Genomic DNA, 15,414 nt, shown 5'->3' with positions numbered 1-15,414 from the left:
GCAAACATCTACGAAAACTTCCTCCTAAAACACGCTTAAAAAGACAAACACAATGATCGCCAACCTTATAATCAGATTCATACCGAAATTGCACATCTCTAACGTTGATTACAACCGGACAGGCTATCATTTTCGCACATGACATCTATAACCCACCGAGTTCACACATTAGGGCAACATGATTCTGGGATCCCCCAAATTACCTCACAGGGACCCAAAGTAAAACAAAGAAAGACTTCTGTTTTCTGGAAAAGCCCAGAGCAAAAAACAACAATGTACAAGTCAACCACTGAAACTTAGTTTCGCTTCCCACTGCCACCGCCACTCCGTTGAGTCCGTTCCCATATGCCCCTTTCTCCCTGCATATATACTCCACAACTACTCGCCGGTGAAGTCGCCATTCAAACATCAAGAACCAGCCTTCTTGTCTCAACTTAAAAAATATATATAGAGAATTATTCTCGCTTGAATTCTGATTGATAGGTACTCTTCTCATCTTAGTTTCACACCAGGAAACAAATAAAAAATCCTTGACAATATCCTTATTATATCTATCTAGCCTCTGCCTAACACCAACATGCTCCATTGCTCCTTCAGTTTCTTGGACATGCAGCTGCAATGGCGGCATGTCAGGTCGTAGTCAACTAGCTAGCGAGGCAGCACAGGCAGCAAAACCACCAAGAAAGCCATGGCTTGGCCATGGTAGGGGAAGGGACAGAGGCAGCTGAGGTGGGAGGAGGATATCGATCGTCCATGGCCGCCGCGGAGGCGGCGGCCGAGAAGGCGGTTAGGTGCCTCGGCCGTGGCTTCGACATGGCTGGCGACCTGAGGCTCAAGTACTGCAAGGGCGACGCCGGCGCAGGCTGCCTGGTCGACAGGAGCGGCGAGACGGCGCCGCTCACCGTGCCGGGGGTCGGCGTGATCGGCGACGTGCCGGCGGACGTCAGGTGCGACAAGGGCGACCGCGTCCGGTTCAAGTCCGACGTGCTCGATTTCAACAAGGTCAGCAAGTTTGCGCCACCATTCACCAATATGCATCTGTGAATATGATCGTACTATGATTTCTATTTGATCTTTCTTTCTCAGCAAATTTGCTTGAAGTTTTTTAAATTTTTTGGATAATTTGAAGTTTTTAAATATGAGACAGAAAATGGGCAAAGCCAAGGAGAAAACTTACTTGCAACTGTTAAGAACTGTGATATTCTAGTTATTTGTGTTTTTTCTTTTTTTGAACAAAAGGGCATTAAATGAGGATGATATGCTGGTTATTGTCTGAACCTGACGGTTTGTTTTTCGTCTGCTATTTGTAAGTATTTCGAAAGATTTCTTATATTTTCGTAGTCATTTTGGAATGGGGGAAATACCGGTTAGATTTTGTTATCTACAGCTCAATCCCAGAATCCCATTTTTTTTCTTTTACGACGAAGAAATTGTGTGGAATTGGGAGCTCGTCCTTCTGTTTCAGAATTCAGATGTCACAATAGTTCACCAAGAGAAATACCGGTTAGATTTTGTTATTACAGCTCAATCCCTGAATCTCATTATTTTCTTTTACGATGGAGAAATTGTGCGGAATTGGGAGCTCGTTGTTCTGTTGCAGAATTCAGATGTCACAATAGTTCACCAAGATGGAAATGCAGCGAATTAACAGAGAGTAATTATGGTTGGTTATTGGATGCTAAGTGCATTCCTAAGTTATGGATATAGTTTCCATAAACTCCCTTACAATGCAACATCGTTATTCCATACTTAATTTAATGCTACTTTATCTCACATGATATCTTGGATGTTGTGTAAAAACCATGTCTCATGCTAGATATGGTTTTATTTTTTTCTCATTTATTCACTTGTCACATATTTTTTACCTTAGATAACAACTTATTTAATACTATAAATACCGTCCTAGTCATTGGGTCGTTGGGAATGCCGTAATAAATACCGTCCTAGTCATTGGGTCGTTGGGAATGCAGTAATAGAGTTTTCACGCATTAATATTTTTAGAAGTTGACATAACCTTTGCGGTTCTACGTGTTTCTCACGAACTGCACTAATAATCAATACGTCAATCATATCTCCAACATTTTTGCGACAGAAAATAAACAGTTGGCCTATTTTGGTGCCGCGTCAGTGTCAAATATTCAGTATCCCATTTTTTTAGACACAAATATTCAGTATCTCGATGAAAGCCGATAATATATTTTCAAGAAACCTTACAGAAAATCTGAAAAGATTCAATACACTTGGGTCATTAGCGTAGTGGTCCTGCTCTAAGTTTAAGTCAAATTTGCGCCATCATATAAAGCAAGTCAAACTTGCATGTAAAATAATCTCGTCCTTGTAAAAAACAGGACAGTGGCACATTGAACTATGACAAACTGACAGTGCCTTGTCTGACTTTCACCAAAGAGATCCGTCCAACGCACATCAGTAACTTAATCCTGCCAAAATTTCACCCTTAATGAACGGTCATTTCAACCATGATGAAGTAAATTTACTCATAAGAAAAAAAAGATTAACCAAATTTGACTCATCAAATGGCATCTTCAAATGTAAAACCTATTATTTATTCTTATCTTATCCACATTAGCAACACTTGTGGCTGTGTTCTGATAACTGGCACGGAAAACATAGTAACAGATTTATACCTGATTAATCAATTATTAATTATTAAAAATATATAAAATAGATTAATATAATTTTTTAAAATAATTTTTCTATAGAAAATTTTTCTAAAAAATACCCCATTTAGCAGTTCGGAAAGCATACGCGTGAAAAACGAGAGTGGTAAGTTAGCTTACCACTATCGCCAAACGCGGCCTAACTTATTTTATAACCGTATGTACGAAGGTATACTCGTGTATTCTTTGTTAAGCAATAAAGTATTTTTTTGTTACTCTTTATTTCTTTTAATCTATCATATGCAACAAAATTTTCTTAAATAAATGTTAAGAGTGGATTTTAAGTCGTTGCCATGCATATTTTTTCTTCGTTTCTCTTTTCTTCCTGTTATCATATTTATTAATGTGATAATAAAGATAATCGGCTAAAAATCATTACTGTATATGGCCTAAAATAATTGACGCAGATGTCGGAGCTGTTCAACCAGAGGAGCTCGGTGGAAGGGAAGATCCCGTCGGGGCAGTTCAACGCGTCCTTCGACCTGGACAGCGGGTCGTGGGCCCACGACGCGCCGCGCACCAAGTGCCTCGCCATGGACGGCTACTTCATCTCCCTCTTCGACCTCCGCCTCGACCGCCGCCGCCTCGCCCTCGCCGCCCACGTCCTCGCCGACGTGCCGCCCGCCTGGGACCCCTCCGCCATCGCAAGGTTCGTGCTGCAACCCATTCTGCAGGTGGCTGGAGCTGCATGCATTGCGTGCGTGAAAGCTACCTGCACATAGAACATTGCTGCATTTCTGAGTGGCCTTGACTTACTGACTGACTCAGTGACTCTAGTGCTAGATTTGGTCCCGCTGCGAGTGCTGCAACCGCACGCTCGTGCTAGGATCGTGATTTTTTGATAGGCAACAACGCAACATCCCTAGAGATGTCAGGCCCCACCCAGAGACAGGGTGAAAAAACAATGGGCAGCTTAAATACCACTCCATCCGATATTTTGATTTTATCTATATTTATCTATGAATCAATGAATATATTTTATACATGTGTCTAAATTTACTTTTACCCATATAAATCTTAAGAGGATTAGAACATCTTATATGTTGTGTACTTGTGTTCTACACGGCTTCTAGCTAAAGCCTTTTACTGACACGTAAAACACGAAACATTATTATAAGTATTACCTGCTGTAAACTTAAAAATGAATTATTTGTTTTTAAGTAACGAAATACGTCATTTAGTTAGTAGTTTCAAAACAATCGCTCACGGGAAAAAAAATTGTCACAGCGCAGTCCATAAGCTCTTTAGAATGCAGCTCTAAAATGAAATAGAGGTAATACCATGTTACACTTACCTGCTAGTTAAACCCGAAAGCTTAGGCTGAAGAGGAAAGAGGGGCAACGTAAGAGAGATCCCAATCTTGACTCACGACGGCGGCTGCCCAGAGTCACGCACGACGGCGGTTGTCGCGCTACATACAGCGATGCAATAACCCCCATGAGATGACCTGCTCCATCGCAAAATGGAGTACAATTGTACAGATATGCTATGTCATTTGGCATGGCTGCGCCATGTGGTGATGTGGGTGGAGACTGGAAATGCTGGATGCTAGTGGAACAGCGACGTAGACTTGACTTTCTGTCCCTTGGATCCAGAAGGATTTGCAACTACGGAAACTGCAAATTGCAGCCGTGCAGGTACAGAAGAAAATCACTTTGGATTTGCTGGACTTGGACCGTTTCCAGGTCTCGAGCGATCGAGTCTGTGCCTGAAGGAAAGCAGCTCGATTAGATGTCCAAGTTTGCTGCAAAAAACTGGGTACTAAAACTACGTACTACTGACTAAATCTTGAAGACAATGCGTTACCCAGAGAAACGAGTAGTTCAGTCGTGTCCAAATCAGGGTACCTCTTATTCAGATGAATAGATATGATCCAATGATACATTGACATATATACACACGCATACATAGTATTTCTTTATTTTTCGTGTTATCTTATTTCCGTCTTCGTTGAACCAATTACAGATGGTATGAACTCTGAACATGTCGTCATTTGACTAGCAGCACACATTATTTGTATTGTCAGGCAGAGCCGTAGCTTTCAGAGAGTACTGAACTGACTGAAATGCCGACATCATGTATAGTCATGTACTACCAATCGATTCGTTAGAACGCTGCTGACTTGTGCATGCAACCCAAGATTAACCTGACCCTGATTGGATGATGGTTCACAGATTCATCGAAAAGTATGGGACTCATGTGATCGTAGGGCTGAGCATGGGCGGCCAGGACGTCGTGTACGTGAAGCAGGATAAGGCGTCGCCTCTGTCGCCGTCGGAGATCAAGGAGCATCTGGACAGGCTCGGCGACCAGCTCTTCACGGGCACCTGCGCCATCCCCCCTCTGCGCAGCAAGTCCAAAGACAAGTTCAAGGTTAAACATTGTAGTACTACATTGTTAACTAATCACTATATGAAATTCAGCTCCTATTCTCATTAGAAATGAAAAAAAAATAGGTCTTTTTTACCATCCTTAGATAAGTAACTCGAGTTATCATATTTTTTAGTGTAAAAATAAGTACGATGTATATTAAGGTACCAGAATTTTACATTAAAATTTTTGATACTTCAAAATACTTATCAAATATGTAAAAAAACCCCAAAAAATATGCTGAAATTCAGGGTGTGTGGTGGCAGATACCGGAGGCTTTCAATGTGTTCGATGCACAAATAGCTCAGCAGAGGCTTCACGGGATCACCACTCTTGTGTCAAGCAAAGAGGTAACGAAATGGCTAAGAGCTCTGCCATTCTCGACTCCTGAATCTTTCGAGTCAAATAAACTTCCCTTTGCTTGTGACACAAATCTCTACTAGATAATATAGATTTTTCTTCAACTTGTGCATGCAGGGTGTGACAGTGATATACTCCAAGAGAGGAGGGAACACGACGGTGAGCAGCCACTCCGAGTGGCTCCTGACCGTGCCGGCGATGCCCGACGTGATCAACGTCAAGCTCGTGCCAATCACCTCCCTCATCAGGGGCATGGCTGGCACTGGGTTCCTCTCTCACGCCATCAATCTCTACCTCAGATGTAAGAGCCTAGCTAATGATCTTTTTTTTAACAAGCATTTGGACTGACTAGTTACTGTTGATTAGTTCAGAGTAACAGTAAGCAAGTGATTGGATTGTTACAGATAAGCCTCCTGTGGCTGACCTGAGGTACTTCCTGGATTTCCAGCATCACTGCATGTGGGTCCCGGTGCTCGGCGAGCTGCCTCTGGGCCCTTGCTCCAACCGGCAAGGCTCCAGCCCAGCGTTGCATTTCAGCCTGCTGGGCTCCAAGCTCTATGTCAGCTCGAGTGAGGTCAGAGCCAGAAATCGCCTCTCACTGAGCCATCAAACTTCCAATAGTTCCATTATGTGCTTCATGGCGTGTGATCGTTCGAACAAAAAATTGCAGGTAGTTGTCCCGAAACTGCCGGTTACTGGCATGAGGCTGCACCTGGAGGGCAAGAAAAACAACAGGTAAGGTTCATAGGTTTTCTTATTAATATGTGCGCATACTCAACCTTGTATTTGTCATTTTGTCATAATACGTAGTTGTATGTGTTATTTACGTATAATATCCTCTGCAATACTACACATTAAAATTTGGGTTTTCATGTCAGCGGCTTCTACTACAGCTGTAGTACTACAGAGGAGAGGTATGTGATTATGGTGGTCATCGTTTGGTTGACGGAGTGAAAAACAAAAATGACATATTTATAAAGAAAAAATATTTTTAAATAAAATTTTTATATATATTCTTAGCAATCTAAAAGTAAATATTGAAAAATAAACTATGGTGAAAAAAAACTAAAATCAATTTTAAATTTAGCATTAAAAATAATTTTTTGACTTATAAACGTAAGAAAAATACTAGGCTGTATGTCCCCATTTTGATGCGTCACTCAAACACTTCCCTGATCAGTGAACTGATCACTCTACGTTTATGTGTGCGCACTGCTTGTTTGCATCGGACGGGTTTATGACTCGGGTGGATTTCATCGTGGTGTACGTCAGGCTAGGCATCCACCTGCAGCACCTGTCGACGACACCGACGTTCGTCGCCGTCAGGGGCGACAAGCCGCCGGTGTGGCGTGGCACGGAGACGGTGACCGACGACCGCTACTACGAGCCGGTTCAGTGGCGGATGCTGGCGCGCGTCTGCACCGCGCCGGTGAAGTACGACCCGCGGTGGTGCGGCCACCGCCGGTCCGCCTGCATCGTCGCCGGCGCGCAGCTCCACGTCAGGGCCCGCGACGCCGGCAACGTGCTGCACCTCCGGCTGCTCTACGCCGAGCTCCCCGGGCACGCCGTCGTGCAGTCCAAGTGGGCGCGCGGCGCGGCGGCGCCGACGCCGCTGTCGGGGAAGTCATCGAGCTTCCTGCCCATGTCCTTCTCGGGGTCAACCTCAGGTGGCGCCGGCGAGGGAGGCCCGGAGCAGGGCGGCCTGCCGGTGGGTGTCAACATCAACTCCGGCGTGTTCGCCGGCGGGCCACCGGTGCCCGTCGGCGCGCAGAAGCTGCTCAAGTTCGTGGACACCTCGCAGGTGACCATGGGGCCGCAGGACAGCCCCGGGTACTGGCTCGCCACCGGGGCAAGGCTGGACGTCGACAAGGGGAGGATCATGCTGCATGTCAAGTTCTCGCTGCTTGCATCGGCTTCTTGACAAGGTTGTCAAGCTGCTCGTCTCGTGATCCAGAGTTTTGTACAGTTTTCATCAGCTGCTAAATGACAGAAATGCTAATCACTGAAAGAACAATTTTTTTCTCATTTCTTTTGGATTTTGGTTTTTGGTTTGGACCCTGGAGCTGTTGCAACGATATGTATTATTTTAAGTGCAAGAAAAGGATTCATCGACATTAGGTCACAAATTTGGACACTCATGGCAACTTGCATTAATAAACGAAAGGTGGGAAACAATACCAAATTTCATTACAGTGAACCTAAGGCAACAAGTGAACGATTGCAACCAAGTGCTTGTGGAAACATATACATCACAAGCCAGCTAGCAGTTCCCTTCCCCCGCCTTCAGTAAGCATTCAAGCACCAGAATCGACATGCCCAATGCAAAAGCTCACATATATGTACAAGATCAAACCTGCTGGTGAGACTCAAACAATTCTCAAGTTGTAGGGAGTGAGCAACTCAGGCTGCATCTTCCTGACGAACTTCCTCCTTTGCTTAATGCGCAAAAGCTTCTCATACATACACCATGGAAAGCTGATGAGATGTGGCCGCTCATATCCTTCGTTGTAGCAACCCCAGTATTCTGGGTGATACGTAACATGGTACCAAGCGGATGCCTTGGCTTCCGAGGCATCATAATCATATCCATTATCATCTGAGCTCATCTCACTGAACCATGACCTTGCTTCTTTACGCAAAGATCTCACCGCCAATCTGACAGCATCAGCGTCACTATTCTTTGTAAAATTCTTTGCCATCTTAAGAATGCATCCACTTATTATTTCAGCCTCACTTTTTATTCCATAGTGGTCCATAAGATTACACAACTTGAAGTCGTATTCTTCCTTCAACGCCATTGCTTCGGTGATATAATCTTCATACCCATCGACAATCAAATCAGTGTCATAAGACCGCCTTGCCACATCAATTGTGAAGTGCTTTATATGAGGGGTGTGCTTCTTTATTTCCCTGTAGAGCTTCCCAATTACCCCCTTTGATTCATATGTGGCTTTGTCAAGCTTCTCCATGAAATCAGGATACTCCTTCACATGTAGTTCAGGACGAATCTGAGCTGGCACTCCAGTTTTGGGGAAATCAACAGCGATAGAGAAGAGCTTGGCCAGCTCGATGCATGGCGAACTCTCAGCCTTAAGATCTTCCTTATCCGCAAATACTACATGTGCATTGGCAATTATTCCTAGACTCTCATTGACTATGTAATTTGTGAAGTATTCTTCTACTTCCTGCACGGAGCAATAGGTAGGGTATCAGATTTGCTAAAAAGAACGTGTAATATTTATTAAATATATTCTCTTTAATTACATGTAATATCCATGTAAATTTATTGCTAGAAAAAAGTGACAGGTATATAAAGAAACATGAAGCGGGTTATATTTTAATTCCAACAGGCAACATAATATAATCAATTTGAGCAGCAACTGTTTGACCAAATACAAGACTGTCCGTAAGCTTGAATAAGGCTCCATCCGGCAAAGCATGAAAGGAGAAAAACTTTCCTCGTTTTCCATGAACACACTTTGCAAACTGTTAAACGGTGTTCTATTTTGCAAAAATTTCCTATGTAAAACTTGCCTTAAAAGGCATATTAATCCATTTTTAAATGTGTAACAGCTAATGCTTAATTTATCATTCACTGATGAGATACCTCGTTTTGTGCCATCTTCTCTTTCACTCATTCTCAAACTCACCCCAAGGCTAAATGGGTACCAAGAATAACAACCTAATAACTTTGTCCCAAAATGTAAACATTTGTAGGGCTGCGTTCGGGAGTTAGGTATAAATTAACTTATGCCCTGGCACGGAAAACATAGTAATAGATCAGTACATGATTAATTAATTATTAATTATTAAAAAAATATGAAATAGATTAATATGATTTTTAAAACAACTTTCCTATAGAAAATTTTTGCGAAGAATACACCGTTTAGCAGTTCAGGAAGCGTGCGCGCGAAAAACGAGGAAGATAAGTTAACTAAGCAGGTGCTGTCGAACGCGGCCTAGGTTGTTTAGCAGAGATTAAGGTTGAGAATAAGAACCTATGGTATCCCTTAATGAATGGATAGGGGTGTGAGGGTAGGTGAGGATAAAATAAGAAAATTTTGAATGAGAAGTGTTTGATCGAACAAGTAGTACAATAAATTATTATTAGTGCCAGATGTGCTTAGATTCGAATTTCATAAATGGTTATATTTTGGTACAAGATTTAGATCTCATAAGTGCTTACATTTTGTCAAGAGAGCACTGTTCAAAAACAAAAAGAAACGGCTGAAGTGAAATCTACCAACCTTGTCACTATTAGAGTATTATCTCTTGTGTAGATATTGTATAGCCTACTGTACTTACCATATATATTCCATCTATACTTTTGTAGATATTGTATAGCTTACTATATCTACAAAATAGATATACTCTAATAGTCACCCCTGCACCTCAGCCATCCTTCGTGCTCTCTCAGCCACAATACCAAGTACTAACTTATCTCAGCTACAATATTCTAAAAAGAGGCAGCATAGTATCCTACCAATATTCAAGCATGTACTCCCGTCTCAAAATAGTTCAACTTATGCCATTATTTGGAGAAATTAAGGTTGAGGCAAGGAATGATTGTCATTGGTTGAGATAAGAAAATATATGAAGAAATTAGATGGGGGAAGGGTGTGATTGGCTGAGATATGGAGGTAGGTGGAGAAGTAGTATTTTGAGATGGAGTATTACAGAAAATAGGGAAGTGCATATGTAATATTATCATAAAGAAAACAGCTAGATAAAGGGTTTTGAATTGAAACCATATTAGGCTGTGCACTAGGATTACTTTGTTACCACCTGCAAATAAATATATTAGAATGTTGCAGGGGTCTTTAGATAAGACTAAATAATACTCTTCAGAGGAAGCAAGTAGCGAATCATAATCGGAAGAACAGCATAATGCTAGCACAACCAAAAAATGAATAATTGCCAGCATGAGTGGAAGAAAGAAGAATTCTGGTAAAAGACCGAGCTTACCTCAATAGTGACATCATGGTCTAATGTTTCTGTTGGCGCTGGAGTATAGTCCATAGGTGCCACCATGCGAGGTGGGATGAGAGTTGAATCCCAAGAAACAAAATATATGTCCCCATCAAGATCACTCCCTGAACACTCATTTGGATGAGGCCTGCATGAACAATCAGGTTTAAAATAAATAGATAAGAACAAACAAACAAACAAAAAAGAACATGCATGGCATGGGTATTTAACAAGAAAAAAGGGTCAAGTATTGCATAGGCAAGAAACTATAAGTGGGTAAGTTTCACTAACAAGCTACATGTATAAAATTGGAGAGTTCAGTTTCCTCCAATGGACATGCTGTTTCATTCAAAGGTTTTCCTCTGTTCCTGGCTTCCTGCCATACCAAAACCAGATGGAATTGTTTCCATAATTGGGTTTTGATGAAGAAAGCATACTACTTCCTCCGTCCCAAAATAATTTCACTTTTATGTTCAAATTGAACTAGAAAGATGAAATTATTTTTGGGATAGTTTGAACTAGAAAATGTAGAATTATGTTATCAAGTACTTGCCTTGGCCCTTGCTGTGGAAAGACGACGCAGTTAACCATGTGGTGCAGAACTGGAAGATCAACAGCCTGGAGAATCCGTATATCACCCGGGTGGAGGCAAGGATTTTTGGCAATGACAACTTTTCCTGTCACAATGAACTTGTCATTGTCATTTGCACTAGAAGTAGCTTGAATAAACACCTGCTCATACTTCAGTGTACGTGTTTCGTCCAAGCATCCCATCATTGCTCGTCCTTTTGGGATGAATATCCGTGACTTGGTTTTCAGTTCTAGTAACTTGGATGCTCTAAAAGTTTGTAACAGCATGGAAAGATATGGTTCATCATCAGGCTTGTAGCCACACAACAACATCTCTTTAACTGCATTTGTTATTTCTCCCATGGGCATAAGTTCAATTGCTTCGATTGCAGCTTGAGGTTCAGTAACCATTCTGTTCAACTGATTCACTGCTTCTTTTTGCTTCAGTTCAAAGACACTATCTCTAACGCCAAGTGTTGAAAGAAGAGTAATTAGCTGCCGATTAAGGAAGCCTGGCTGGTATTTGCTGTATGCAAGGACATCTACTGTGGTATTATCTGACTGAAACTTTAACATGCTTTTTCTCAAGGAAAGCTTCCAGCATGATGTAGGGTCAACAGCAACAACACCTTTGTAGCCACCATACCTTATTTGAAAAGCAGAAGGAGCAAAGCGTTTCAGGTTGCACTTCATGGCCACTTCAATAGCAAAAGCAGATGATATCTTTCCAATCCCATCAGAGAACACATGCTTTGTACCATTTGTTATATCTGAGATTTCTTCCACCTCATGCTTGTATACCTTTAAGGTTTCGGTTGAGGAACTAAAAGACTGACCAAGTCTTGCGGCATATTTTGCTACATTTCTGATGTTCCGGAAATCCCCCATCCACTTTCTAATGCCACTAGCAGTTAACCCTTGACGAGAAGCAAACATCCATGCAGAGTTATCCCGAAGCTGGCTTGAAGAAAAAGCAAGAAACTCAAAGTTCTTGTCACCAATAGTGATGCCATTTGAAAGGACTGATAAAACTCGGTTATGCAGAGCAGTTTTCTTTGCATCAGGTCCTAAAGAACGGGGGGATAAATCAGTTGCACGGAGTTTCCCGCAGTCCTCGTCAACGAATGAAATGCGAAGGAAATTCTCTATGTCAGCAGAAAAATTCCGTACTACACGATTGGAGACATTAATCTCAGGTCCATAAAAATACACTTTAGCAGGTGTAACTTGCACCCTGTAGACATAGACCAATCCATCATCCAGAAGTATGCTTGGTGATGCTTGCACGTAGCGTGATCTCCGCAGTTTGGAGTATTGTTCAGACAGCCAACTTGTTGGATTCAAGCAGGTCTTTTTCAAATATGACATCATTTCAAGTGCACGTTTTATATGGTCAATAGGAAAAAAAGCTGGGTTGACCATACGAAAGAAGCTGCCGTCAACTGTTGGTCCGCTAAGTGACCCATTCTGAACCAAATGGTTGATCTTGAAGAGTATCTCGTATGGGACATAACCAGGAGATTTCACAATCGGTACAAAGCGAGTATCATTAGAATATGGATGCCCCCCTCTCTGACACTCGAAGTCATGATTGTACTCTTTGTAGTAAAAAAAGTACTCACGAAAGTTTGGGAGATCACGACAGCATGGTACCTCCAGACATAAAATATAAGACTGCCCAATGCAAGAAGATGCAGTAAAATCTGTTGTCCTTGTCCATTGGTCATCTGTAGAATCCCTAAAATAGTTGAACGATGGATCTTCGAACATAACACCGGAACGGCGTGGTGTCGGTTCATAAATCTTAGGCGCAGCTTCAACCTGGAGCATGAAAGCATTTATGAAGTTAAGTTCTTAAGGTTATTATACACTTTAAATCACCAAAACTTAATTAAATATCAACAATTAGTATTTAAATTGGTGACTGAGGTAGATCAACATTTTGAAGTGGAACTATAAAGGAAAAAAAAATAGAAATCATATATAAAAGCATTCAGTGCTTCAACCAGATCATCTTTTCACTCAAGATAAGTAAAACTCTAGTAGCATATCTTTATAGAAGTTTATTGCCACATTTTGTGAAACATAAGGGACAAATGAACCGAAGGGCGCTCATAAATTCATCAGCATGAAGAATTAAAGATTTGCAAAGATTGGAAATGCAATTTAATTGGACAGTAATCTATGGTTCAACAGTATAGTGTTTTTTAACCAAGCTAAAGTGTATGTTGTGAGCCAGCAAAGCAGGTAGAAGAACAAGAATACCAGCAAAAAGAAATTTAATTGGTTCGTTAGAACCATCACAAATTCACAATAAGCTCCTTAACACATTAGAATTGTCCATCCATATATCAGATAAGAAATAACACATGCATTGTATTGATTTAACTTTCACCTTCCGAAAACAGCAAAATGACCATTGAACAAAAGTCAGCACCATGAATTGTATTAGTGATTAAACTGTTTTTAGTCAAGCCTTGACAGCAGAATACAGATGCATGGGTGAACCACTTGAATATTTACTAAAGAAACCGTCTCAGCAGCAAGAATTAATCAATGTGAACACATGGTCATATTAAAATCGTGCAATTTACTGAAAAGAAATTTGCAAGATAAACTCCACAAATTACAGAAAATCATGTTCAACTTATGCTAGCTTGTACACTGCATTTTTATCCATCTCAATGAAATTGGCACCCTTTTGTTCCAGTTCATTCCCAAAAAAACATACCTGAATCAAAAGAAACTTTGTTTGCGACCTAGGTGGACGGTGAAGCTCGATCTCCCATATGCTCTCATAGGAAAGTTCAAGTTTGAATTCGGTTGATCCGCTGGGTAGCTGTAGGTGAAAGTAGATCTTTTTCAGATTGAAACCAAACTCTACAGAAACTTTTGTTCGACTCCATAGAGCAGATAAAACTCTTTCCCTAAGCAAGCAACCAATATGCAGTGTTGCATCCTCTAGTTTGAACATTGAAACTCTCGGTCTTGGAACAATGTCACGGTCTGAAGGATGGACCTTCAGATAATAACGCCCACTGCGGAGTATGTTTCTCTGAGCCGCAATTTTTACAAGTGAACCATGTTCCTCGCTCTGAAACTGAACTATAGCAAATGCTCTTGAGGTAGCAGTGATGTTCTTTGGATGCCTGAGCTTTAATGCATACACATTCCCAGAGCCAACAATTCGCTCCAACAGATCCTTGACATACTCGGCAGTGTCATGCAGAGAAAATCCTGATACCTGTAAAGTCTTGCCAACCATGGCGCATATCACAACTGCAACCATCGATATAAACAAGTATATCATTAAGAGTTTCGCGCAGCTCTTGAGATTTATGGCACAATGGTAAGTTGTCTACAGAAAGAACTTGAATCTTTAGTCTTATACTATAATAGCAATTTTCTCGTTTCCACCAGATTCTTAAAGTAGTGAAGTAGACAAGGTACTGTAACGAATCAAAGAATACAAGCAAAACAATGAGCATGCAAACCATCGTCATGTTTCCATTGGAAGTATTCTGAGACACCGGGCATGTCAATATCTTCCACCCATTTCGATACTCTGGTTTATGCATGATTAGAGCATGTTCTTGATTCCCCAAAATTAAAGCATTCCATTTTTTTCCTTCAAAAGCCAAATTATCATGCAATGCAGTGACAGAAACATGGAGAAAAAGATCTTCGCCAAACACAAGCAACAAACCGGCACTCAAGTAAAGGATCGATGGACCAAGGATAACCTTTTTTGTTTAGACGAAAACAATTTCCACTAAAAAACACCATGAACGTACATTTACAAACTTCCTCATCTTCTCCACCCAGCTGCCCTTCTCCACATTTGCCAATTCCAACCCCCATACCCCCAAAAAACTGTAGAAGAGCAGGAGACCTAATCCATAGAATCGATTTCAAATTTCTCAAGTTCCACTAAAAACCCTCAAAACCCTTCATATTCCCCCCAGTTCCCCACTGACGAACACCGCCAAAAATACACAGTGCGAAAAAAAAAAACGACGCATTAACACTACATGGCGCACCATTTTCACCCGATCGAAACACGAGTGCACCAACACCAAACAAAGCCGAGAAAGTCACAGCATCTAGAGCAGCTAGCAAGTGCAGCAAACGATCGCAGACGCACGCACCGACACCGAGCAGTGGCAGAGATTGGACTCGGCGGCCGTGCGGCCGGGAGAGTGGCCAGCCGGAGGCGGGCCGGCGTTGGCTGGATCGCGCCCTTTCCTCCTTCCTTCCGCCGCTGCCGCTGCCGCGCCGACGATTGCTCTATGGTTTCGTCGCCGAGCCCCCCGCAACCCGCAATATATGCGAACGCGGCGACGGTGCGAGTCGAGAGATTTGAGGAGCCGCCGGCCGATGTGCACGTAGCATTTAAAGCGAAGATGAATATATACTGGAACAGGAAGGGGCAGCCGGGCAGGGCCTCACCGGAGGTGTCACGCACCGC

At 42.0% G+C, this 15,414-nt stretch overlaps 2 protein-coding genes across 2 annotated transcripts; one reads left to right on the top strand and one right to left on the bottom strand.

Annotated features, from left to right (window-relative positions):
• Positions 1–409: 409 nt before the first annotated feature.
• Positions 410–7,489, top strand: LOC102722840 (MACPF domain-containing protein At1g14780). The gene is made up of 9 exons (XM_040520788.1): positions 410–483; positions 598–1,002; positions 3,086–3,327; positions 4,853–5,051; positions 5,315–5,398; positions 5,526–5,709; positions 5,813–5,982; positions 6,079–6,143; positions 6,681–7,489. Exons 2-9 carry the CDS (start codon positions 700–702, stop codon positions 7,327–7,329), a joined length of 1,896 nt encoding a protein of 631 aa, XP_040376722.1. The 5' UTR covers positions 410–483; positions 598–699; the 3' UTR covers positions 7,330–7,489.
• A 211-nt stretch (positions 7,490–7,700) lies between these two features.
• Positions 7,701–15,117, bottom strand: LOC102714535 (probable RNA-dependent RNA polymerase 1). The gene is made up of 5 exons (XM_006647793.3): positions 15,095–15,117; positions 13,678–14,225; positions 10,930–12,767; positions 10,374–10,524; positions 7,701–8,593 (listed from the first exon to the last, which is right to left on the bottom strand). Exons 2-5 carry the CDS (start codon positions 14,209–14,211, stop codon positions 7,775–7,777), a joined length of 3,342 nt encoding a protein of 1,113 aa, XP_006647856.1. The 5' UTR covers positions 14,212–14,225; positions 15,095–15,117; the 3' UTR covers positions 7,701–7,774.
• Between the last annotated feature and the right edge of the window lie 297 nt (positions 15,118–15,414).

Source organism: Oryza brachyantha, chromosome 2 (assembly GCF_000231095.2).
Source record: "Oryza brachyantha chromosome 2, ObraRS2, whole genome shotgun sequence".
Lineage (NCBI taxonomy): Eukaryota > Viridiplantae > Streptophyta > Magnoliopsida > Poales > Poaceae > Oryza > Oryza brachyantha.
This window is presented reverse-complemented; position numbering and strand designations above follow the sequence as displayed.

Coding starts and splice junctions, on each gene's coding strand:
- LOC102722840 (XM_040520788.1), top strand. CDS start 700: ATGGTAGGGGAAGGGACAGAGGCAGCTGAGGTGGGAGGAGGATATCGA. Junction 1,003..3,085: donor ACGTGCTCGATTTCAACAAG/GTCAGCAAGTTT, acceptor TAATTGACGCAG/ATGTCGGAGCTGTTCAACCA. Junction 5,983..6,078: donor TCTATGTCAGCTCGAGTGAG/GTCAGAGCCAGA, acceptor AAAAAATTGCAG/GTAGTTGTCCCGAAACTGCC.
- LOC102714535 (XM_006647793.3), bottom strand. CDS start 14,211: ATGGTTGGCAAGACTTTACAGGTATCAGGATTTTCTCTGCATGACACT. Junction 10,525..10,929: donor TTTCCACAGCAAGGGCCAAG/GCAAGTACTTGA, acceptor TTGTTCATGCAG/GCCTCATCCAAATGAGTGTT. Junction 8,594..10,373: donor ACCATGATGTCACTATTGAG/GTAAGCTCGGTC, acceptor TGCTCCGTGCAG/GAAGTAGAAGAATACTTCAC.